The sequence below is a fragment of the Zingiber officinale genome, chromosome 5A (genome assembly GCF_018446385.1).
Source record: "Zingiber officinale cultivar Zhangliang chromosome 5A, Zo_v1.1, whole genome shotgun sequence".
Classification (NCBI taxonomy): Eukaryota; Viridiplantae; Streptophyta; class Magnoliopsida; order Zingiberales; family Zingiberaceae; genus Zingiber; species Zingiber officinale.
Genome location: NC_055994.1, coordinates 65,164,567 through 65,190,528, shown reverse-complemented (window position 1 = coordinate 65,190,528; position 25,962 = coordinate 65,164,567). Strand labels below are relative to the sequence as shown.

The 25,962-nt window shown below is 38.0% G+C and overlaps 1 protein-coding gene across 2 annotated transcripts in view; it reads left to right on the top strand.

Annotated features, from left to right (window-relative positions):
* The window catches only part of LOC121980534 (sister chromatid cohesion 1 protein 4-like), a 33,845-nt gene extending 26,160 nt beyond the window's left edge, over positions 1 to 7,685 (top strand). For both annotated transcript variants that reach the window (XM_042532611.1, XM_042532610.1), the window contains exons 10-14: positions 4,045 to 5,117; positions 5,369 to 5,402; positions 6,659 to 6,773; positions 6,859 to 6,988; positions 7,226 to 7,685. In XM_042532611.1, coding sequence (XP_042388545.1) covers positions 4,045 to 5,117; positions 5,369 to 5,402; positions 6,659 to 6,773; positions 6,859 to 6,988; positions 7,226 to 7,324 — 1,451 coding nt within the window. In that variant the 3' untranslated portion in view covers positions 7,325 to 7,685. The remainder of the gene's footprint in view (positions 1 to 4,044; positions 5,118 to 5,368; positions 5,403 to 6,658; positions 6,774 to 6,858; positions 6,989 to 7,225) is intronic.
* Positions 7,686 to 25,962: the final 18,277 nt, after the last annotated feature.

Genomic DNA, 25,962 nt, shown 5'->3' with positions numbered 1-25,962 from the left:
GCCCCAACACAAAAGTTGCTTATGCCGGATCCGGATCTAGTAAGTTGCTCATAGCTGTAGCTAATCGGTCAGCCAAGATTTTGGCAATAACCTCGTATAAAATATTGCAGTAAGATATTGGTCTATAATCCGCAACCCCCGGGGCATGATCGGCCTTTAGAACTAAAGCAATCAAAGTATGGTTCTATTGCTTGAGAAGTTTACCAGATCAAAAGAATTCCTGAAACCACAACAATGAAATCTGGCCTGACCATTTCCCATGCAGCAGTGAAGAATTTTGCACCATACCCATCCAATCCCAGGGCCTTGTCCACACCTATATCAAATAGAGCATTCCTGATTTTATCTACCATGATTGGCTTGGTAACATCCGCTACTTGGATATTGTTTAACAGCTAGCTCGGAAGCAACAAGCTATCCATTTCTTTACATTGAGCCGATTTACCAAACAAGTCATGAAAATACTCCACAAATTCGCTAGCCACCTCCTGTACACTTGTTGTTTGTTCCCCTATTTGTTTTGTGAGTGTGATAATGACATTCCTTTTGTTGTTCCTCTTCACTAGATAATGGAAAAACCTTGTACACCGGTCTGAGTTTCTGAGTTATACATTCTTTGCTTTTTATTGATAGAATAGATTTTTTACTTCTCCAAGTAGCGTGACCTTCTTCCTTAAGTGTCCATAGTCAATTGGTGCTTCCCTCCTAATAGTATGATATGTTGGGCTGCCTCTAGTTCATCTTTTGCCCTCTGAGCCTTTTCGGAAATGTGCTAGAAATGCTTCTTATCAAGCCCTCTCAATCGGCCCGAATCTAGTGAGTTTCGCCTTAAGGTTGAATTGGGCATTGCCTTATACAGGAGCCTTGAAACTCTCCATGTAGTGCCCACATGTTGAAGAATTTAAAGGGTTGATTAGGGGCACGATCCTGGCCAAGAGTATGTACTATACCACAAGAGCGATTTGATAGGCATCCCAGAGCCATGAATTCTACATAACTATCATAATTAGCCGATAACTATTGTGAGTTTACTAGATCTCGATCCAATTTGCAAGATACAACACCATTTGTCTAAGCTAAATGACAACCAATTGAATGAAGGTCCACAAGGCTGTAAGCTTGAACAAAAAGTTGAAGATCTCGCATTTCATGATTTATAACCGGCAACTCCCCTTCTTTTTCATGGATAGATAATATTGAGTTAAAGTCCTACAGGAGCAACCAAGGTTCGTTTATGTTCTCACCAAGTTGGGTAAGACCCTCCCACAACGGTCTTCGAGTGACTATAGCGTGCAATCCATAAACAAAAGTAATCAAGAAGCCCCTCCTTGTAATTTTGACACTTGATATGGTAGTGCATGAACCATCCCTTACCATAATAGTGTCCATGTCAACTTGTTGTACATCCCAAAGAAGCAGTATATATCCACGCTTAGAATAGCTGAAATTATTTACAGTTCCCGTACCTATGAATTTTCGTTGTAGAATTGGATCAAGGGCGACCTCATTGAGTTTAGTTTCTAGAAGTGTCAATACTTACAATTTTTTGTGCGACTTATGGAAGCCCTTTACACTCCAAGTGGCGACCTTCATTGAGCATTTGTTCGGGATGCTCACGCGTGCAATTGCCTGCTATACTGAATATTTCCAGCAACTTCTACTGCCTCATTGCTTGTGCCTATGTTGAGGGTTGAGCTCTGCGCAGTAGGATTCTGCCCCACATGTACCCGTCGGGAGCTTTGATGCTAGGCACTTCCAATTGATCATCTTTGCCCACCGAACTTGCCACCTCACCCCGTTGAGGTTGAGCCAATGGTGCTTTGCTCTGAATGCAATTGGGAAATATCCGGTTGTCTTTCAAATTGGCCAGGATCAGTTGGGTGTTCCACCGCCACCGCATCCACCACCTCTACTATGGCAAGTTCATTTTCTAGAGCTTCTTCATTTGTTTCTTCACCGTTTGCTTGTGGAGGGGCTCTTGGATACCATCCATGCCTTGAACGACATCTACCTCTCACAAATTGGGAGCATCTGCCCATTGTATTTCCTACCGGCTGCGATTGTTGTGTATTCCCTCTATAGTTTGCTTGATGTGGGTTGTTTGGAGGATTTTGATGATGAAGTGTATCTGAGAGTTAATCCCTTGAAGTCTACCATGTATATCAAAGTTGATGGCACAACTAGGGCACAATTACTACAGATTACTGATTTTCTGGGTTCTTTTTCTTTTTGGTATTTGAGTATTTATCTTGCTACAGAGAAGCTACAAATTGCCAATTATGGGTCATTGCTTGATGCGATAACAAAGAATATAAATACATAGACAAAGCACGCATTATCCTATGCTAAATGCTTAGAATTGGTCAAATCAGTCCTCTAAGGTGTAGAATGCTATTGGCTCTCCATTATTCCCATACCAAGCAGGGTGATTGATAAAATCTATGGAATTTGTTGGACTTTTGTCTGGTCTTCCAAAAACCCATCAATCTCTTAGGCTAAGATGTGCCTCTTGAAGTAAGAGGGAGGTTATGAACTTGGGGATTTACAAGCATGGAATAATGCATTATTGTGCAAGACACTATGGAATATGTAATGCAAGACAAATTCATTATGGGTGTGATGGGTCCATCATCGCTACATCAAAGGAACTTCGCTACATCAAAGGAACTGACTTCTGGCAATGATGTTTGAAAGCCTCGAATTCCCCCTTGGCTAAACGACTTGAACTCAGTTGGTTCAAGGGTTGAACGGACAAGGAACAACAAACATGAAGCTGTTGGACTGGTTTACTGTGGAGAAAAATGGGACAACCAATGCATATGAGTTCTTACGGCCAAAGGGACCTACGATAACTTGGACATCAGTGATTTGGAATTCTTGCCCAAAGATCATTTGTTTTGTTTGGCTACTTGCTCATGGGAAGCTACAGACTGCGGACAGATTTGTATGTCTTACAAGAGTTGTGCATTATATCGGTTGATGGACTAATTGAATGCACACATTTTCTTTGAGTGCTCCATTACCCAAGCTCTATGGAACAAGGTGAGAAGATGACTTAACATTCAATATGAGATATGAACGATTGGAAAACTGATGCAGATTTTCCAGCATTATAGAGGCAACCAGTGGCGGTTTCATGCATGATTTATCTTTTGTGGGAATGCCGCAATAGATGTCGTTTTGAGAATGATATACTGGATACTGATAGGATGTTCCACAAACTACATATTCATGCCTTCCGGTTTGTGGATCTTCATTGATTGTATGTCAATATATATATATATATATATATAGTAATTGATTTAGCTATGTGCACATCAAGAAAATTGATTTAGCTATAGTAATTGATTTTTATTTAAGTCAAGTATATTTTATTTTTAAGTAGGATTGAGTCTAGTGTCTTATTTTTAGTAAGAATAAAACCTTTCTCAATGTTTGTTTTCTTCCTTTGTCGAAAAGGAACATTATTTAAATGGATGGAATAATACAATAAAGATTATTGAGTTTACAAAAAGAAATCAAACCCCCTAGATCGAGATGTTCTCTAATCCTAACGAGCCTCAAATTATGCCTACCACCATAGGCCGACAAGGTTGTACAACCAAGAAGACAGATTGATTCCACTGATCAATCGGTAAACCGTCCCATTACGCGATTCATATCCTAGGGCCATAACATTTGCATGACTGGTGGGATCAGTAGCAAAAGAGTTGTGCTGGTCTAACCAGTATTTTCACTTAGGACTGGCTTTGCTTCCATGTTATAGATTTAATTAGATGACCACTTCAATTTGTATATTTATGGTTTGAGAGACATTATGTACGAAGTGACATTGAAGCAAATGTATTTATTCTATAGAAAAGGTTACGGAATCTAATATTAAATGTCAGGTATATTTTGATATTCTAATTTCTTCTGACTGCATTCTTTATTATTTCTCTTATTATTGTATCATTATATCCGTATCTCTTGTTTAAGAAATTTTAGTCCTTTACATTATCCTTGGTATCCTTTTTCACGAGTATTTGATCACTGTTTCCTTAGGTATATCATCGGAACTGAATGGCTTGCACAAGCAAAGATTTCTTCCTGCAACTGGCCAAAATAATTCCTATGATGAACCACCTAAAGAATCTGACAATACCAGAGCCTTGGAATTTGTTCAGGAAGTTCAGCAAATAGAAACAACTGAGCAAATTTCAATTACACCAGAGTATGGTGTCGGTGAAACCAGGGCTCCATCATGTGTTTCTTTAACTACTGAGGGAATGATAATTCCTTCTAAAGATGACAAGATTTCTCTTGATGATACCAGCCATATTGCTGTATTTGCAGAAGGTAATGATGACTACCCACTTTTTGTGCGGCAATTAGTTGATGAAACGTTCCAAGCTGGAGATGTTTCTTCTGTGATGAATGAGGCACAGCACATTTCTGAATATGCTTCTGCTGTGAGCTTAGATTATGCCCATGATGATTCAAAGGGAGGGATTGTTGATAACAATGCGCTTTCAATTGCAAATGATCCTACAACGGATGCAGGTGCTCATGATTCTATTAGTGCATCCATAATACACGGAAGCGTGGGGCCACTGGATACTGAATCCCAAAATGAACAAGAAGCTACGAACGTTGTTGCCACAAGCACACAACCACTGGACACTGCATCACTAGATGAACAAGAAAATATCAATGTAGTTGCTAAGTGTTTGACTGCTGAAATTCTGGGCCCAGCAGTAGATGATGCGTTCCATGAGTCTGATCCTAGTTTGACAACCAATTTATCAACTATTATCTCTGAAGGAAACACTTCTCAAGATGTCATCATGGATGCTGCAGTTGACAAGTTTGTTGCAATTGTTAATCAATATGAGAATGGAAGTGTTTTAAATGCTTTAGTGGACAATGAAGGGCAGAGATCCATCCATAGTGAGGAAAATTTTACTACTGATGCTATCTGCTTGGAAAGACCGGAAATGTCTCCTAAAACAAATATTGAGAGTGAAAATGTTCCATCAGCCGTGGGTGAAAACTCTAGCTTCCAGGAATTTAACTTGGAGAGCGGTATGGTTGTTGAAAGCACTCCCATGGACTTGGTTACTGCAAAAGATTATAGTGTAAGTTCCTGACAGAGATCTCTAGTTTCAAGTATGATCCAACTAGATATTTCTGCACATTAATAGTGTTAATTTTACTGGGGAATAGTTTGTAAATATTTGTTACAAGTCTTTTTTTTCCATGTCTATGTTATGCAGTATGCATAAAGTTTGCTTGAAAGGATTTCACACTTGCAGTTAGGATTTTTGTACAAGTGCGCTGTTTGCTTTTTGTGTCAATTACACTGACTCACTTTTGCATATCAATGCAGGACTTCTGCAACACAATTGACGACAATGACACAGGTAGTCTTTTATCTAATTCCTCATGTTCAATATTTATTTCATTTTCTCTGTAATGTAATCATGATGGAAGTAATGTGAAACATACTATATTACTAATAACCTGCCACTTATGATATCTAGTCAAAATCAGTGGATCAGTCAGTTTACTATACATATTGCTCAACTCTTACATAATGGAGCTTTGACATTTGAATTTATTGTTTTTTCATTCAAAGTTGACTTGCTTAGCTCAAATTGCCTTTTAGCATTCTGATATGATCCAATGTAGTTTGGAAATTGTTTTTTTGCTTGTCCAGTATCTCAATTATTCATAATATTTGAAGATAATTTTGGATAATACCATTGATAGGGAAGCATCCTATTGCTCGATACCTCGGTCTTTGTTCATGACTCTATTGTATCCCCTGAAAGCGCATGAGTGAGAAAAGGGTACTATATTTCGGTTTAGGATTTATTGTAGATGCAGTTTTAAGTTCAGGTTTAACATGCACACCTTCTAGTACTGTAATTATTGCAATTCAAGAAGAAATGTCAGGGAGACCACCAACTTGATTGTGATGCATTATAACAAAGACTATGGCGATGTGATCATGTGAGGATTTCTTTGACCTGAGAGTGCTTAGTAGATAGGCATGGAATTGCTACGTATGTCTCTTTTTTTTTAAAAAAATATTTGATTCAGATTGTCTGAAATTTATGGCTACGACATCCACATCAAATGACTGAACCACCAACAATGACTTGGATTTCTGCTTCGATAAAAGTTCACTCTGACTTGGCTTCTTAATGATCTAAGTTTGTGCTTTAGTTTTAGGATCATATTGTTAACTAAGTTGAGTTTCAACAATAGGAAACTGATCATTTTAATTCATGAACAAGCTCACCTCACGTTCTTGTGCTAGCTTTTACACAAACTCTTGAACAGGCTCGGTATAAACTTTTCTGCAAACTCAATTGTGGAACATGCTTTTGATGAATAAAGAATAAACTCAGATATACAACAACAATAAAAACCAAGCTTTTTATCCCATTAAGTGGGGTCAATAAACTCAGATATAACCTTCAAAAAACCTCATGCATTTTGACATATCTCATACGTTACATTGTTACATGTACATTTGTAGAAATGTCATTTGTAATTGTAGAGATGCTGGCTGCATCATTCAAAAAATTGTTGAGGCCAATTGACTTTTGTAATTTAAACAATTGATGATAATGTTTCCATTTCACATAACTTTGTCTTGTATGGTTCCTAGAGTTTCTTAACGTAGACGACGACGACGACGACGACAATGATTATCATGAAGAAAATGATGTAGCACATGCTGAAGATGCATCACTTGAGAACAGTGGTTGGTCTTCAAGGACAAGGTGGGTCTTTTTGTCGACCTTCCACGTCTTTAATTAGTTTATTTACTCCTTAACCTCGACTAAGGCACTAACAAAAATGCATCAGAGGCGTTGCTCGCTTCCTGAAAAAGGTGTTTGATGAAGAATCTGGGCACGGGAGGAAATCTGTTGCTCTGGACCACCTTATCACAGGCAAAAGTCGCAAAGAAGCATCAAGAATGTTCTTCGAAACTCTGGTATGCAAGTGTTTTCCTATCTCCTTTCTAGCTTTCAAACCTATTCCAGTCGTTTGGTTTTATCTACTTACTTTTCTCCTTGATACCACTTCATCACTTGAAAATGCTTCAAGGCTGATAATATCCTACTCTTTCATGATATTCTCCCAAGACATTAAATATGAAATCCCTTGATATACTGCCAGTATCTGAAGAAAATTTAAAAAAATATTCGCTGTTCAATTTCTATATTTCCAGGTGCTAAAAACGAAAGATTATATACATGTCGAGCAAGAGAACTCTTCCGGGTTCATCACAATACTACCAAGATCAAAGCTTCTCAAGGCAGAGTTCTAACTGACAATGGTGTGTCCCAAAAATCATGTTCATGTAAATTTAAGTTTTCTATTACATCCATATGTTTACTCCACCCCCATTAATTGTCAAGTTACTCCCTTTTTTTAATATGAAATAATCTTTTTATTGTTTACCCTTTCGCTCCTTGTAAACTCTTAGTCGGGGTGGAACATAGTTAGCTCAATGTGTTATTAGTACACTAACTACACAATTGTAATTCTGTGTAACTTAAATCATCTCATGCTGGTAGTTACTACAAGTCAGTCTCTACAGATTGCAGCTAGAGAATTGTCTGAAGTAGAATTTTAGTTCTTCGTTCAACTTCATGTAATGTTGTATCACTAGTGATATTTTATTCAAATTACTTTTTTTTCCCTTTGGAAGAATGAATCAGAACAGATTGTTGTTTGGGGTTGTTCATGGACTCTGTTAATCTCGTTAATATGATACTTTCAGAAATCGACATAGTGTTTGAAGATGTTGAAACGGTGAGTCTTGTTGCTGGCATGTAGGTGGTCCGAAACACGGCTACCGTTTGCGTCCTACTTGACTCTGACGAAGAACATGTGCTTCTAAAAGATCCAAGGGCCTTTAACTAAGCTGATGATGCTTGCGGAAGTTGAACTCAAACCAAATGAACTGGATGTGTATCGAGAGTAGTACCTTTGAAGTTCATTGGTGAAACATTCACTACACCGCCATTGTTTTTAATAAATTTATCTACTATTAGTTTAGTGCCATTACACTAATTGCGGTAAGGAGAATCAAGATCTAGCACAATATTAATTCTAAGATAGACGGTTTGGCTGTTCCATATTTCATCAACTAGATAAATTTAAAATGTAGTTGAGATTATGACGTTTGCTAACTTCATAAGTAGTTTACATCTAGATTAGTGTTAAATATCCATCATTTATGATGGGTTTAAATACACAACATTAACATTATTTTATGTCTTCAAATTCAAACATTAACGTATATATATACGTGTATATATATATATATATATATATATATATATATATATATATATATATATATATATATATATATATATATATATATATATATATATATATTAACATATTTTGAATTATATTCATTTAATATTAAGATTCATATATAGTGACATCATATATGATATATTACGCTACATATACTATCGTTCATTTAACGTCCTCAACATATCAACTCATTCATCTTTATTCTTAGTTTACATTAAATAAATACAATTTTAATTTTATTACACAATCTATTGAGGATAAACTCCGAGAGACACATTTAAGATGGTACAGATATGTACTTAGACGACCAATAAATACTCCAGTTAGACGATGTGAAACTATGATAAACATGCATATCAAACGAGTAAGAGGAAGACCAAAAAAAACTTGGTTAGCAACAATAAAACAAGATAAAATTTATTTAAATATAGATTATGATATAATAGGAGATAGAGCTCAATGACGTAAAAGGATTCATACAGTCGACCCCACCTACTGGGAAAAGGCTTGGTTGTTGTTGTTATTGTTACACAATTTAAATGGTTATTATTTAAAATAAATACTCATATTATTTTTAAATATATTTATTATATAAAATAATTTTTAAAATTTTATTAGTGTCATTTATTTAAAATTAAGATATTATTATAAACTTAAAATGAAGAAGTCCAACATATAAAAAAATCACACTGGTATAAAATTAAAATAATATATAAATTAAACGTAGAGTGAAACTATAAAAATACTAATTTACATATGGTTATTGTATTATGATCAAATATATTCAACTAAGTTGACACGAAGTTGGTGATGTACATGACTATCATGTAGTTCAGAATTTGTTTAGAGATAATTATGAAATCCTCGATTTGATCCTTGGATAGGTTGTGCGGATTCATCACCTTCATCGTTGTACTAATTTGTCACGTGACCCCCCTCATCTCAACAATCATGTTGTGCAAAATAATACATGCTAACATAATATGTTTTAACTTTTTCTATACCAATAATGAGTTGGACCACTAACAATTGCCCATCGAGCTTGGAGCACCCCAAGTGCTCGTTCAACATCTTTTCTTCCCCCTCTTGTATTTTCTTAAACAACCTCCTCTTGGAATCTTCCGGGCAAGGAAAAATCTTCACAAAAGTAGCACATTCTAGATATATTTCATTTGCTAGATAATACCCCTTCTTATATTAAGTCCTGTTAATCGTGAAATTAATCTCCGGGCATTTCCTACAAGACGTTATTGAATATGAGAGATTCGTACAACACATTAATATCATTATGTGAACCTGCGACACCAAAGAATGCATGTCATATCCACAAGTCTTGAGACGCGACCACTTCAAGTACAATTGTTGGTGATCCATAACCCTTGTAAACTAGTCTTTCCAAGTAATTGGACAACTTTTTCATTCTCAATGCATGCAATCAAGGCTGCCCAACATTCCAAGGAAATCATGCCTCTCACCATGCATTTGAAGAAGACGTTGAACATCATCATCATTTGACCTTCTCAAGTATCGATCACTAAATAGTTCAACTACATGATCGTAGAATTTGAAAAGGCACTTGATGGCGGTTGATTCACCCATGCATAGGTACTCGTCACGATGGTCTACTGGGACTCCATAAGCCAATTGGCAAATCACAACCGTACATTTTTGTAGTGGTGACAAGCCTTTTCTTCTCACAACATTGTCTCTCTATTGAAAATATGATGAATGACTCTCAAGTGTATTCACTATGCGATAAAATAAATCTCTTTGTATGCGAAGTCGTCTTTGAAATATTTGATCTAGGTACACCGGGTTTGTGGAGAAATAATCATTGAAGAGTCTCGCATGCCCCACTTCATGATTTCTTTGGATGAACCTTCTTCTTCGCCGCATCTCATTATTACTTTAATATTCTTCGACTATTTGTCAGCTTTGTTGAAGTATCAATAACATTAGCTCATTCCTCGGATCATAACCTTCGTTGCAACTTCAACTTGGACTTCATTTTCATTTGTCGAGTCAGGGCTGGTGTTACTTGAATATTGAGACATTTTGGAGGAAATGAATTCAAGTGTATGTGTTTGGCAAATGGTATGTTCTTAGAATGAAGAATTATAGAGCACAAGGTGTCTATTTATTATTTCTTGTCAATAGCTATATTACAACGACTATATTTCAACGGGTACTTTGAAAAAGTACGATAATAGAAAATTACATTAATTGAAAAATACAATAATCGAAATTACATTAATTGAAAACGTACAATAATTAAAAATTACAATAAATAAAAATTATATATTTCATCTCCCCCTAATCTCTTGACATAAACGTTCGTGGATGATAAGTTGTTCCTCTGTCATTTACGAAGTGTCCTTCGAAAGGGTTGTGTATTCCTTTAGTTGATTTTTGGCTAAGGCAACTTTTGCTTTCATCTCGAAAGCTTTTGCTCTCATCTCGACAGCTTTTGCTTTCATCTTCTAAACCTTGAGTTATTTTTGTTTCATTTCAACTTTAGCCTTTTTTATGCTTGTATACTCAGTAACTTTTACAAACATATTGTCCAAATTTATTGTCATACCTTCAATGCCCGATTTCATTTTGCCTTTTCCCTTTCTTTTTGCTGCCTTCTGACCCATTAGATGAGTTTTTTCTTCATTTAGGTTTACATATAGACTCGCATCTTGGTTAGATAAGGTGTTGCTTGCCCCCGACTCTGAGATCCTTGCCTTCTTCGTGCCAACAATGTTGGGACTTTCGGGCCGCAAAAATCGCTTTTTGTGTTGCGGAAACCCCGAAGTCTTGCCATCGGATCCGTGCGAAGATATTTAAAATTTTACATGTACATGTTTGTAATCCTAGATCTACCTTAGATCTACATGAAAGGAAGTATACCTTTGAAGTGAAGCCCTTCGCAAATCCCGCTCGTCCAAGGTTCTTCGGATCTCTAGTATGTTCAATTGTACACACCTCTAGAAGTATCCACACGGGACAACAGATGGAAGAAAAACACCTAGAGTGTGCTAGCACTCTTGGATGTTTCAGCCAAGGAGGATGAGAGGGAGAGGAGGAAGAAGATTAAATCAATTGCCTTGAATTACCAAAAATGTAACTCCTCTCCCTTTTAAGTGGCCGACCACTCTTGGGATACCAAGAGTCATGCCTCTTGGTTTTTCTCCATGAGGTCGCACACACATAATGTAGCCATGATGATGTGGAACACCATCATTGGCCGACCCCTTGCCAAGTGGTTTTGGTCAAGTCAAACTTGACCAATGAAGTGGCATTTGGTCAAGTCAAACTTGACCCTTCATCTTTCCTTTCAAGTCAAGTCAAACTTGACTTAAATTCTCCCATGGATGATCAAATCTAACCATTGAATCAAATCAATTTGATTTAATGAATCTCTATCCATTAAATTAAATTGATTCAATGAGTCATAATCTAAATTAGACTCATTCAATACATGAATCAAATTGAGTCCAACTCAATTAGTCTAATTTGGATTACTCTTAATCCAATTTGGTTTATCATATGAACCAAATCCTCTTGGTTCATCATATGAACCCATTCTCCATCTAATTGCCCTTTGTGTGTGACCCTATAGGTTCTTGTAATGTTGGCAATGCTCCTAAACCCATTTAGAAGCATAAATAATGAGCGGTATCTAGCAACACATCATTACTACCCAAGTTACAAGAATGTTGAGATCCAACATCATCTTGTGACTACTAATTGTGACTCTTCACAATATATGATAATGTCCTTCTATCCTTGACATCTATATTGATTAAATTGAGACATAGACCGTGTCATCCTCTAATCAATCTATATCTTGAACTCCAAGTAGACTCACTCTAAACAAATGAGCTTAATATCTCATATTGACTCATTTGGGCATGAGCATGCACTTAGTGGTCTCACTCTATCAAGAATGATGATGTCACTCCCGTCATATAGAAGGGATAAATCTCATCTACATCACTCACATTCCTCCGCATAATTTGTTACATACCCAATAATCGCCTTTATAGTCCACCCAGTTACGGGTGACATTTGACGAAGCCAAAGTATGTAACTCCTTATGTAGGGAACCATGGTGACTTTAGGTCCAAGGACTGATAGTCATACTAATAGTCACATGAGAAAGTATATGACACTCATATAATGATCCATGATACTTTCTTATGGCGGGTCATTCAATATACATTCTCCAATGCATACCCATGTGATGTGCGTAGATTATATACTCTTTTATGCATGTTTTTACGTACATTTACATACTTTGAGTATGCCTGATCTATGCATTTTTATACTTCCAGCTTTCCTTTTAGCATATTTACTCTTTTGGTTCGGAGATATGCTTTTTGTGCATTTTCTGTACACAGGAGTCGAAATTGGTGAAGATTATGCGTCCTCGGGCAAGCTTGGAAGTAATTGAAGGGAGAGAGCATCAGGCCGTGTACCACACATGGCCGTGTAGTCTTAATAGGAAGGGAAGAGGACATGGCCGTGTGAATCTCACACGACCGTGTCTTGATTTGAAGAAATCAGAGCAGATGCCTTACATGGCCGTGTGGATCTACACGGCCGTGTGAGGTTTCCAGAGGCCAAGCAGGTGGTGGTCGTGTGCATCACACTGCCGTGCGAAGTTTCCAGAGACCAAGCAGGTGGTGGCCGTGTGCACCACACGGCCGTGTAGCACTTCCAGAGAACAGTAGGGTCCTGGCCGTGTGGAGTCACACGGCCGTGCAGCTTTGGCAGAGAGGGAACTGTGTTGGTGCAACCATAGGTCAAGGTTGACCTGACTCGAGTTGACCTGACTCGAGTTGTATTTTGATGTTTGACTTAGGAAGATTGTTGGTGCAACCTTAGGTCAAGGTTGACCTAGTTGAGTTGTATTTTGATGTTTGACACTCGTGGAAGAGTTGTATTCTTGATATGGGACAAGAATAGAAATTTGGGAGATTATTGGTGCAACCATAGGTCAAGGTTGACCTGGTTGACCTGATTCGGGAAAGAGTCCAAATATGGAGACTTGACAACGAAAAAGTCCAAGCAGGGAACTTGGCACTGGAAAAGTCCAAGCAGGGAGCTTGGCACGCGAAAAGTCCAAGTGTGGAGACTTGGCACGGGAAAAATCCAAGTATGGAGACTTGGCACGGAGAAGTCCAAGCAGGGAGCTTGGCACGAGGGAAAGTCCTAACTGGGATGTTAGGCAGTTGGAAAGTCCTGGTGAGTGAAACCAGGCAGTGGGAAAGTCCTAACTGGGATGTTAGGCAGTTGGAAAGTCCTGGTGAGTAAAACCAGGCAGTGGGAAAGTCCTAACTGGGATGTTAGGCAGTGTGGGAAGTCCTGGTGAGTGAAGCCAGGCAGTGAGAAAGTCCTAACTGGGATGTTAGGCAGTGTGAAAATCCTGGTGAGTGAAGCCAGGTGAAAGTCTGGGTGAGTGAAGTCGGGCAAGGGAAAATCCAGATGGATCAAGGGTGATCGGACATCTGGTGCTGAGAAGGTCAAGTAGGTCAAGGGAGTGACCGGATACTTGACACGAAGAGAAAAGTCCAAGTGGGTCAAAGGGATTGACCGGACACTTGGTGGGGAGTCTTAGCAGGTCAAGGGAGTGATCGGACGCTAAGCATGATGTACCAACAGGTCAAGGTTGACCGGATGTTGGTGTGAGAGACTTGGGACTTGGTTTGGGCAAAAACCAAGCTCTGGATCGATCAGTGGATCGATCCAGTGATACACTGGGTATCTGGATCGGTCTGGCGACCGATCAGTAACCAAACATAGCCTTCTGAGTGTTATCTGATCGGTCTGCAGACCAATCAGAAAGTGAACAGAAGGCAAAGAGAAAAGGAGGGGATCGGTCTGTGGACCGATCCACATGAATCCTGATCGGTGCACAGACCGATCAGGAGACGAACAGAGACTCTCTGTGAGTGGACTGATCGGTCTGGGGACCGATCAGCATGGAGTCTGATCGGTCCCCATGACCGATCAGAGAGACTCTGGACCGATCAGGGTGGAGCCTGATCGGTCCAGATCCTAGCCGTTGCGACACAACGGCTAGCTTCTGGCTTCTTCTTCGCTGTCTTCTGCAGGTTATAAAAGGAGATCGAGGCTTCTCTGCTGCTACTGCTTCCTCCTTTTTCTTCCTACTGAGCTACTGCTGTGTATTGAGCTTTGCTGAGCTCGAGCTTCGTGTGAGCTTCATCTTCATCGGCTGGTCCCTGCTGCTGTAGGCGTCTTGTGAAGCTGCTGCTTCATCCAGTCGAAGAGGAGAAGGCAAGCGAGTGTTTTTACATTTATATTGTTCTTGTTTTCTTTCTCTATTGGTTGTACTCCATTCTTGCTGTTGCAAGAAGTAGTTGTGGCGAGGTTTCTCCACCCATAAGGAGCTCATATTTAGCCGGTTCTCCGGGGACTCATCCACCGACGGATTGGTAGGCTTCGTCCACCTTACGGACACGCCGAGGAGTAGGAGTTCATCTCCGAACCTCGTTACATCGGTTTGTTTTTCTTCTCCTTAGTTTCTTCCTTGTATTTTCCGCTGCGCTAACACGTTTTGTAGAAAGAAACGACGATTTGGGGTCGGCTATTCACACCCCCCTCTCTAGCCTCCGTACGAAGGATCCTAACAAACTGGACATGGCCGTGTGAATCTCACACGGCCGTGTCGTGGGGTCGTGTGGCGCCCGATTTCCTCCTCTATTTAAACCTTCCTTCATGAATTGAAAGGGGATCTCTCCCCCTTTGGGAGAAGGCAAGATTTGGTGGTTTCCTCCCATTCTTGGGAGGATTTCTGGGCGATTCTAATGGAGTTCTTGACGATTTCGACTCCGGAGCGAGGATTGGATCCGAAGACGAGGCTTCTTCGTAGATAAGTTTTCTCCTTCCCCTTTTCTTGGTTTCTTGGATTGGGGATTTAAGAAATGCTTGTAATCTTTATTTCTTCGGGTATTCTTCCTCGATTCATGGAGTAGATCTTGTATTCTAGGATTAAGGGAGTATTTGTATGATGGATTGATGTAATCTCATATGGATTTGCCATTTTCTTGTTTCAATGACATTGTCTTGCTTGTATCAATTAGATCTTGAATGATTAATGGTGATTTGTGCTTAATTCTCATTCTTGATTGATTGTTTGGATTTCTTGTGGACTTTGTAAAGATAAACTCTCACTCGATCATCCGAGGGATCCACGTGACAGGTGCAAGCCCGTGTAAGGATGTTTGAGAGATAATCTTGAAGAGAAAATAGGAATATTCAAGAGAGTAGGATGGATTTTGTGACTAGTTTCTTGTATCTTGATAGATTAATAAGTTGTGGGCTTCTATGTTGATATCCGAGGAAGACATAGTAATAGGTGCGCTTCTGTGTAAGGACAACGTAGGTTCACGTCTAATTGATCATATTTAGATACATTTCTCAGTCCTTAGCCGGTTATCTATTGCAAGAGAGAACCGGCAACTTTCTACAAGTGTTTGGCAATTGAGGGATAAGAATTGGTGAACCATTTACATTCAAGAAATCTTACAAAGAAACCGAAACTCCTAGAATCTCCCTTTATCATAACCCAAAACACTAAACTCTTGTTTGTTGATCTTTAATATTAGATTTGTTTACCTTCACTTTGCATTTGAAACGATTGGATAGTTGTTTGGCTAATTCGCATTGAGACATTTCTAGTGCTTATTCCAGTCCCTGTGGATACGATAATCTTTTATATTACTTGCAACACTTGCGGAGCGTAACAAGTTTTTGGCGCCGTTGCCGGGGACTGCGCTATAATATTAGGAATTATCAATTGAGTTAGACTAAACATAACATTTGTTTTCCTTTCATATTGCATAGTTGTAACTAATCATTAGATTTCTGTTTTTACTTTCTTGTATAACTTTTACTTCTTGTTAATTCTTTTTGTACAAATTCAATTCTGTATTTTTATTCTTTTATTTTTCTTTTTCTATTGAATTGTCATTTGCTATCTTGTTCTTGTGTATGCGAAGATCTAACTTTGTAGGGGAATTCTTTCCTTTTGACCCTGAGATTGACAGAACTTTCCATAAAAGAAGAATTCTGCAAAGGCAAATCGAAGAACAAGAATATCTAAACATGGTGAGCAAGTCACTAGAAGATTATGGAGCTCCGAAGTCTGCAAAACAAATGGGAGCAATTGTTTACCCTAACATACAAGCAAGAAATTTTATATTCAAACCATCTTTTGTTTCCATGGTTCAGAAAACTCAGTTTGGAGGATTGGAGATTGAAAATCCTTATTCCCATTGATGGAGTTTTATAGATATTGTTATACTTTGAAATATGAAGAAGTTTCATCTGATATTGTTCAGCTGCTTGCTTTTCCTTTTAGTCTGAAGGATGCTGCAAAAAGATGGTACAATTCTCTAAAGTCTCAAAGTATCAGAACATGGGATGAGTTAGAGCAAAAATTCCTTGACCGATATTTCCCTCCAAGGAAAACTACTTATTTGAGAAGTCAAATTTTAAATTTTAAGCAATTGGATGGAGAAAAATTATACCAAGCCTGGGAAAGATATTCTTCTCTTCTCCAGTTATGTCCACATCATGGAATTGAGAAATGGTTAATTATGCATTTGTTCTATGTTGGGCTTTCTTTCTCAAATAAGAATCAACTGGATTTAGCATCTGGAGGATCATTTTTGAAAAAAAGTTTAGAAGAAACTTTTGAGATAGTTGGCAGAATTACGCAAAATTCCAATGATTGGGCAGAGCAAGATAGCTCATTCTTAACAATGGATATCATTAGAGAAAAGGATGATGTTGAAAAAGGGCTTATCTTGAATCAAAATGATTTCCAAACATTATTTCCTTGGTGTTGTGAATCATTATAAAAAATGTTTGGTGAAAAAGTATTTTCAACAGAAAAGGGGGTATGTCTTGGTGATCATAAGGAGGATGATCTGTCTTTAGACAATGAAGAGTTGTTAGAAGAAAGCTTGGCTAAGGGGGAGACTATGTTGATAGAACAAGAGTCAGTTTTACCAGAAATAGTACCACCTCAACTTGAACTTAAACCATTACTACCAAATCTTAAGTATGAATTTCTTGGGCCGAATTCTACTTATCCAGTTATAATTAATGCTCAGTTAAATGAGTTTGAAACAAAGAGACTGTTAGATGAGTTAAGGTTGCATAGAAAGGCCATTGGATATACAATTGATGATATAAAAGGGATTAGTCCATCTCTCTGTATGCATAGAATTTTACTTGAAGAGGGGTACAAGAACTCAATTGAGCATCAAAGGAGACTAAATCCAAATTTAAAAGAGGTAGTAAAGAAGGAAGTGATTAAACTTCTTGATGCAGGGATTATTTACCCAATTTCGGATAGTGAATGGGTGAGTCCAGTCCACGTGGTTCCAAAAAACGAGGAATGACTGTTATCAAGAATGAAGAAGATAAGCTAATTTCAACACGGACAATGATGGGGTGGCGAATGTGCATTGATTATCGGAAGTTGAATAAAGAAACAAGGAAGGATCATTTCCCTTTACCATTTATTGATGAAATGCTTGAAAGATTGGCTAAACATTCCTACTTTTGTTACTTGGACGGATATTCTGATTTTTTTCAAATTCCAATTCATCCTCAAGACCAGGAGAAGACTACTTTTACTTGTCCTTATGGTACCTTTGCTTATCGTCGGATGTCATTTGGGCTTTGTAATGCTCCAGCCACTTTTCAGAGATGCATGATGGCAATTTTTTCAGATTTAATAGAAAAAATTATGGAGGTTTTCATGGATGACTTCTCAGTCTATGGGAATGACTTTGATTCTTGTTTGTCAAATCTTTCTACTGTTCTAAAAAGGTGTGAAGATACAAACCTAGTGTTGAACTGGGAAAAATGTCATTTTATGGTTAAGGAAGGAATATTTTTGGGGCATAAAATTTCAGAGCGTGGTATTGAGGTAGATCCAGCAAAAGTGGAAGTAATAGACAAATTACCCCCACCCATCAATATAAAAGGAGTTAGGAGTTTTTTAGGACATGCTGGCTTCTATAGACGTTTTATTACGGACTTTTCAAAGATTTCCAAGCCATTAACTAATCTGTTGATTAAAGATGTTGAGTTTTGTTTTGATAGCGAATGTATTGAAGCCTTCAATAAAATCAAGAGTGCTCTTACAACAGCTCCAGTCATTCAAGCACCTGATTGGGATCTTCCTTTTGAAATAATGTGTGATGCTAGTGATTTTGCTGTAGGAGCAGTTTTGGGACAGCGAAGAAATAAGATTTTACATGCGATCCATTATGCAAGTAAAACACTTGATGCAGCCCAAGTAAACTATTCTATTACAGAAAAAGAATTATTGGCAGTGGTATTTGCTATTGATAAATTTAGATCTTATCTAGTGGGATCAAGAGTAATAGTATATACTGATCATGCAGCTATCCGGTATCTACTTGGAAAGAAAGACGCTAAACCTAGGTTAATCAGGTGGATTTTACTTTTGCAAGAGTTCAACCTTGAGATTAGGGATAAGAAAGGAGCTGAAAATGTAGTAGCGGATCATTTGTCTAGAATATCTCAAAAGTCAGAAAATGAGGTGGATTTTGATTTGCTTATTGATGACATATTCCCGGATGAACATTTATTAGCCTTATCAAGTGTGAAAACTCCTTGGTACGCAGATTTTGTGAATTTCCTTGCTAGTGGAGTGTTACCTCCGGATTTTTCTCATCAACAAAGGAAAAAGTTTTTTTCAGAAGTTAAGAATTATGTTTGGGATGAACCTCTCCTGTATAAGAAATGCAATGATGTGATTTATCGAAGATGTATATCTGAAGAAGAAGTTAGAGATATCTTGTTTCATTGCCATTCTTCGTCCTATGGAGGACATTTGGGTAGTTCAAAAATGATTACGAAAATTCTTCAAGCAGGATTTTATTGGCCAACCTTATTCAAGGATGCTAAGTTGTTTGTTCAGTCTTGTGATCAATGTCAGAGAACTGGGAATATAACTAGAAGAAATGAAACGATGTTAAATTACATTCTTGAGGTTGAGTTATTTGATGTTTGGGGAATTGATTTCATGGGACCTTTCCCTCTTTCATATGGGAATAGGTATATTCTTGTGGCAGTAGATTATGTGTCCAAATGGGTAGAAGCTGTGGCATCTCCTACGTGCGATGCGAAAACAGTTATCAAATTATTTAGGAGTATTATCTTTCCAAGGTTTGGGGTGCCAAAGGCAGTCATTAGTGATGGAGGATCACATTTTATAGAGAAACAGTTTGAAAACTTACTTAGAAGATATGGAGTGAAGCATAAAGTAGCAACACCTTATCATCCTCAAACTAATGGGCAAGCTGAGATATCTAACCGGTAAATTAAGTCCATATTGGAAAAGACTGTATCCACTTCAAGAAAGGATTGGGCGTTGAAATTAGATGATGCTTTATGGGCATATCGAACTGCTTATAAAACTCCTATTGGGATGACCCCATTTCGATTAGTTTATGGTAAGCCTTGCCATCTTCCAGTTGAACTAGAACATAAGGCTTATTGGGCAATTGCAAATTTGAATATGGATTTAAAGGAAGCAGGGGAGAAAAGGAAGCTTCAGTTGAACGAACTTGATGAATTAAGGATGGATGCATATGAGCATGCTAAATCTTACAAAGAAAGGACGAAGAAATGGCACGATCAACACATTCTTCGTAAAGACTTTAATGTAGGAGATTTGGTTTTGTTGTTCAATTCAAAATTAAAATTTTTTCCTGGGAAGCTTAAGTCAAGGTGGACGGGTCCATATGAGGTAAAGAAGGTTTACCCTTTTAGAGCTGTAGATATTTGGAACAAAGATTTTGGGATAATTAAGGTAAATGGTCAACGTCTGAAAAAATATATTCATGGTACGAAAATAGAAGAGGTACAAAGGTTGTATTTTTCTGAACCCCGCCCTCCAGATTGAATTCTTTTAGCTAGTATAAATTCATTTTGTTGGTTTTTACTTGTTCTTGATTTTGTTTTCAGGTTAGGTGCAAAACAAAGCCCGGTCGTGCTATACACGGCCAGGCAAAGGTTGCAGGGAAGGGAAGTGCTTGGGCCGTGTCACCCAAACACGGCCGTGTAAAGAATCCCGAGGAGAAAGATGGAGAGGTCGTGTCCCAGACACGGCCGTGCGAAGAAACCCGTGAAAGAAGAGGTTTAGGTCGTGTCTCGGACACGGCCCGTGTCTGGAATCCAGAGAAGAAAGGGAACGGGGCCGTGTCACAGACACGGCCGTGCGACGAGAAATGAACATGGCCGTGTGATATCACACGGCCTGATCTACATCTTCTTAAGGAATTAGGGCACGGGGTGTGGGGCGGCACACGGCCGTGAGATTTGATTTTCTTCTATGGAAAACGTGATTGAGGATATTTCGGCCACAAGAAAAGGGAAGGAGAAGGTGGTTGCAAGAAAGGAGAGGAATGTTTGCTTTAAAGGTATTTCTAATGACTTTGGTATTGTTTTCTCTAGTGATGAGCAACGGTATAGATATTCTTCTTTATGTAAACGACCTCTTTTAGGCACTAGGTTTCTTGATGTTGAAATTTTAGAAACTTTGGGGTTTAAGGATGATTTAGTTTGGCTATTTGAAAGGATAGGATGGAGTGGTTTAGTGAACATGAAATATCCTACTTATCCTAGAATTATTTTTGAATTTTTAAGCTCAATAGAGGTTGATAATGTTCAAGGTGGGGGGAAGTGTAAATTTCGTTTGTTTAATGAAAGTTATGAATGGACGTTGGGAGATTTTAATACTTGTTATGAATTGCCAAAGAATGATGTGTGTGTGATTTTGCCCCAATTTGAGAATTCACATTTTTGGCAACAAATTTCTGAACAACCGCTATTTGATCCTCATAATTCTAGAGTTTTCCAAATTATCAATCCTATTTTTAAATATGCTTACTTAGTCATGAAAAACACTATATTTGGAAGGGAGAACAAAGAGGGATTAGTAAGACTTATAGATTTGTATTGTTTGTGGGCAATGGTCGAAAATGTTCAAATTAATTCTGGTTATTTCTTTCTTAGACATTTGGCAAAATTAGGGAAATCAAATTCTACCACACCTATTATTTTGGGGGGATTACTTACTCAATTGGCCTTAGTATTAGGATGTGATTTGAGTGAATTAGAGGTGGTGGAGAGTTCTTGTACATTGGATTTCAATTCATGTTTAGCAATGAAAATGGTTAAGCATGAAGAGCATGGATTTAGTTTAGTCATTAAAATGGTTTCCCTTTAAAATTGCCCAATCATGATTTTACTACAATTCATAATAAAGAGAATTGGTGTTTAAAGTTAGCTAGGCAACAATCTAGAGCTTTGTCAACTTTTACTCCAAGAAATGTTTCTAAGGGTAACCAAGAGATTCATAGTTTTATGTTTCAAGAACTTAATTTTGCTTTAAAGAATATTCATAGTGATTTAGATTCAACTAATGAATTTCTTGAAGATAAGAAGCTTATGGAGGAGGAACTATTTAAAAAGCTACAAGATTGTTTCAAGAGTGAAAGAGAATTGTGTGATAAGATTTCTAAAATGATGAATGTTTATAGGGCTAAAATGGAATTTCATGAAGATCTTAGAGGTTTTATGAGATTTGTGCAGGATGATATTGATAAATTGTTTGAGTATCATAATTTTTTCAGAAACGAAGTTAAATGGTTTGTTAAAGATTTTGCATCTTCCTTCCCTGATTTTCCTAATTTTCCACCTCCTCCACCATATTGATTTCATCGGGACGATGAAAAGTTTAAGTCTGGGGGGGTGTCATGTACTGTTTAGTTTGGTTTTCAGTTTTTAGTTTTTGTTAGTTTTTCATGTTTTTGGTTTTCAGTTTTTAGTTTTTGTTAGTTTTTCATGTTTTTGGTTTTCAGTTTTTAGTTTTTGTTAGTTTTTCATGTTGGTTCTTATTTTCATTGCTTGTTGCTTTATTTTGCTTGTTTTTGAAATAATCATGGAAAAAAAATTTTTTTTGAGAACATCAAATCTTCACTTATATGCTTTCTTGGATTCAAGTGAAATGTTAGTACGATTATTGTCTTGATTCATGATGTTCGAATAATGCTAGTAGTAAACTTTGTGTAGTTCTTTTTTCTATCTTGGGAAGCATTAATAAGCTAAGAATCTTATGGTGATGAGTTTTAGTTTTGGTTCAACCTTAAGGATTTTATCTTCACTACACTTGTGCTTGATGCTTGAATAGTTGATGTCATTGAAATAGTCATGATTCATCTTGTTTGCTTAGTACTTGGTTTCCATGGTGATTTCTCAACTTTCATTTTGGTTACTGGATGAGGCTCAAATCATTAAAGCTTATTTGGAAAAATCAAAATATCCCAACATATGTGCTAAAAGTACATTTGTGAATAAGTTTTGCACAATGCAAACACTTATATAAAAAAAAAAGGATATAAAAAAACAGTTGTCATGAGTAGAATCTAGCAAGTCACCCCTTTGAGACCGGGTTAGGTTACTGGGGAAATGACTGCTTAGCTTCCCTTGAGATTGAGCACACCTTTGAGACCTTGGGTTAGTTGAGAAATATGAACCAAGTGAATGGTGAGTAAGTGCCTATCACTGGTTACTTGTCTTTCACTGGAAACATTAGGAATTCAAATTTGATGACGACTTGACTAGGACATGGATTGAAAACTTGAAGGGTGTTGAGTTACTTTTACACTGTGCACAAGATTCTTATGCTTGAACCATACTTTACTTGTTTCCATGATCATTCTTGTTAATGAAACTTTTTGATAGAATTAGGAAAGTGCGCTAGGTTTTATGAATGTGTTGTAGAACATATGAATTTAGACTGCAGCATTTTGCTTGAGGACAAGCAAAGGTTTAAGTCCTGGTGATGTGCGTAGATTATATACTCTTTTATGCATGTTTTACGCACATTTACATACTTTGAGCATGCTTGATCTATGCATTTTATACTTCCATTTCCTTTTAGCATATTTACTCTTTGGGTCGGAGATCCGCTTTTGTGCATTTTCTGTATAGGAGTCGAAATTGGTGAAGATTATGCGCCCTCGGGCAAGCTTGGAAATTGAAGAGCATAGCCGTGTACCACACATGGCCGTGTAGTCTTAACAGAAGGAAGAGGACATGGCCGTGTGAATCTCACACGACCGTGTCTTGATTTGAAGAAATCAGAGCAGATGCCTTACATGGTCGTATGGATCTACACAGCCGTGGGTTTCCAGAGGCCAAGCGGTGGTGGCGTGTGCATCACACTGCCGTGCGAAGTTTCCAGAGACCAAGCGGTGGTGGCCGTGTGCACCACACGACCGTGTAGCACTTCCAGAGAACAGTAGGGGGCCGTGTGGAATCACACGACTGTGCACCAGAGAGGGAACTAGACATGGCCGTGTGAATCTCACACTGCCGTGTCGTGAGTGTGGCGCCCGATTTCCTCCTCTATTTAAACCTTCCTTCATGAATTGAAAGGGATCTCTCCTTTGGGAGAATGCAAGATTTGGTGGTTTCTCCCATTCTTGGGAGGATTTCAGGCGATTCTAATGGAGTTCTTGATGATTTCGACTCCGGAGCGAGGATTGGATCCGAAGACTTCTTCGTAGATAAGTTTTCTCCTTCCCTTTTCTTGGTTTCTTGATTGGGATTTAAGAAATGCTTGTAATCTTTATTTCTTCGGGTATTCTTCCTCGATTCATGGAGTAGATCTTGTATTCTAGGATTAAGGGAGTATTTGTATGATGGATTGATGTAATCTCATATGGATTTGCCATTTTCTTGTTTCAATGACATTGTCTTGCTTGTATCAATTAGATCTTGAATGATAAATGGTGATTTGTGCTTAATTCTCATTCTTAATTGATTGTTTGGATTTCTTGTGGACTTTGTAAAGATAAACTCTCACTCGATCATCCGAGGGATCCACGTGACAGGTGCAAGCCCGTGTAAGGACGTTTGAGAGATAATCTTGAAGAGGAAATAGGAATATTCAAGAGAGTAGGATGGATTTTGTGATTAGTTTTTTGTATCTTGATAGATTAATAAGTTGTGGGCTTCTATGTTGATATCCGAGGAAGGCATAGTAATAGGTGCGCTTCTGTGTAAGGACAACGTAGGTTCACGTCTAATTGATCATATTTAGATACATTTCTCAGTCCTTAGCCGGTTATCTATTGCAAGAGAGAACCGACAACTTTCTACAAGTGTTTGGCAATTGAGGGATAAGAATTGGTGAACCATTTACATTCAAGAAATCTTACAAAGAAACCGAAACTCCTAGAATCTCCCTTTATCATAACCCAAAACACTAAACTCTTGTTTGTTGATCTTTAATATTAGATTTGTTTACCTTCACTTTGCATTTGAAACAATTGGATAGTTGTTTGGCTAATTCGCATTGAGACATTTCTAGTGCTTATTCCAGTCCCTGTGGATATGATAATCTTTTATATTACTTGCGACATTTCCGTACACTTGCGGAGCGTAACACCATGTGTCAACTTGATATCTATATATCCATGACTTGTGAGATCAAGTCATCAAGTTGACCTACATGCTAGTCTCATCACATTAACATTGTCCCTAAATGTTAATACTTGACTAGGAATGATTAGGAGTAGTGTTCTCTATATCATCTCACTATCGATTCAACCAATCGATTGATATAGATAAGAACCTTCTACTCAAGGACGCTATTATACTTAGTTATTTGACACCAATACAAGTAAGTATAATAACCATAAAGAAATACCTTTATTTATATACAAGAATATGATACAACGAGTCCATACAACAATCATCATATGATTGGCTCTAGGGCTCTAACTAACAATCTCCCACTAGCACTAGTGTCAATCAGTGTAGGCTCTAAGGCCCAATGACCTAGTGTGACCATCATGCTTTCTCTGTACCAAAGCCTTGGTCAAGGGATCAGCGACGTTAGCCTCTGTGGGTACTCTGCAAATCTTCACATCTCCTCTATCGATGATCTCTCGAATGAGATGGAAGCGCCGTAGTATGTGTTTGGTCCGCTAGTGTGAGCAAGGTTCCTTAGCCTGTGCAATTGATCCATTGTTGTCACAATAGAGCTCTATAGGATCGACTATGCTAGGAACCACCTCAAGCTCAGCAATGAACTTGCGAATCCAAACTGCCTCCTTTGCTGCTTCTGATGCAGCAATATACTCGGCCTCTGTTGTAGAATCAGCAACTGTGTCCTGCTTCGAACTCTTCCAGCTCACAACACCACCATTCAAGCAAAACACGAACCCAGACTGCGATCTATAATCATCCTGGTCAGTTTGGAAGCTGGCATCACTGTAACCCTTTACTGCTAGCTCATCATTACCTCCATATATTAAGAAATATTCTTTAGTCCTTCACAAGTACTTAAGAATATTCTTGACCGCTATCTAGTGACACTCACCTGGATCTGACTGGTATCTACTCGTCATGCTCAAAGCATACGAAACATTAGGACGAGTACATAGTATGGCGTACATGATAGATCCTATGGCTGAAGCATAAGGGATCTTATCCATGCGGTCTCTCTCCTCTCTAGAAGAGGGACTTTGAGTCTTCGAAAGACTCACACCATGTGACATCGGC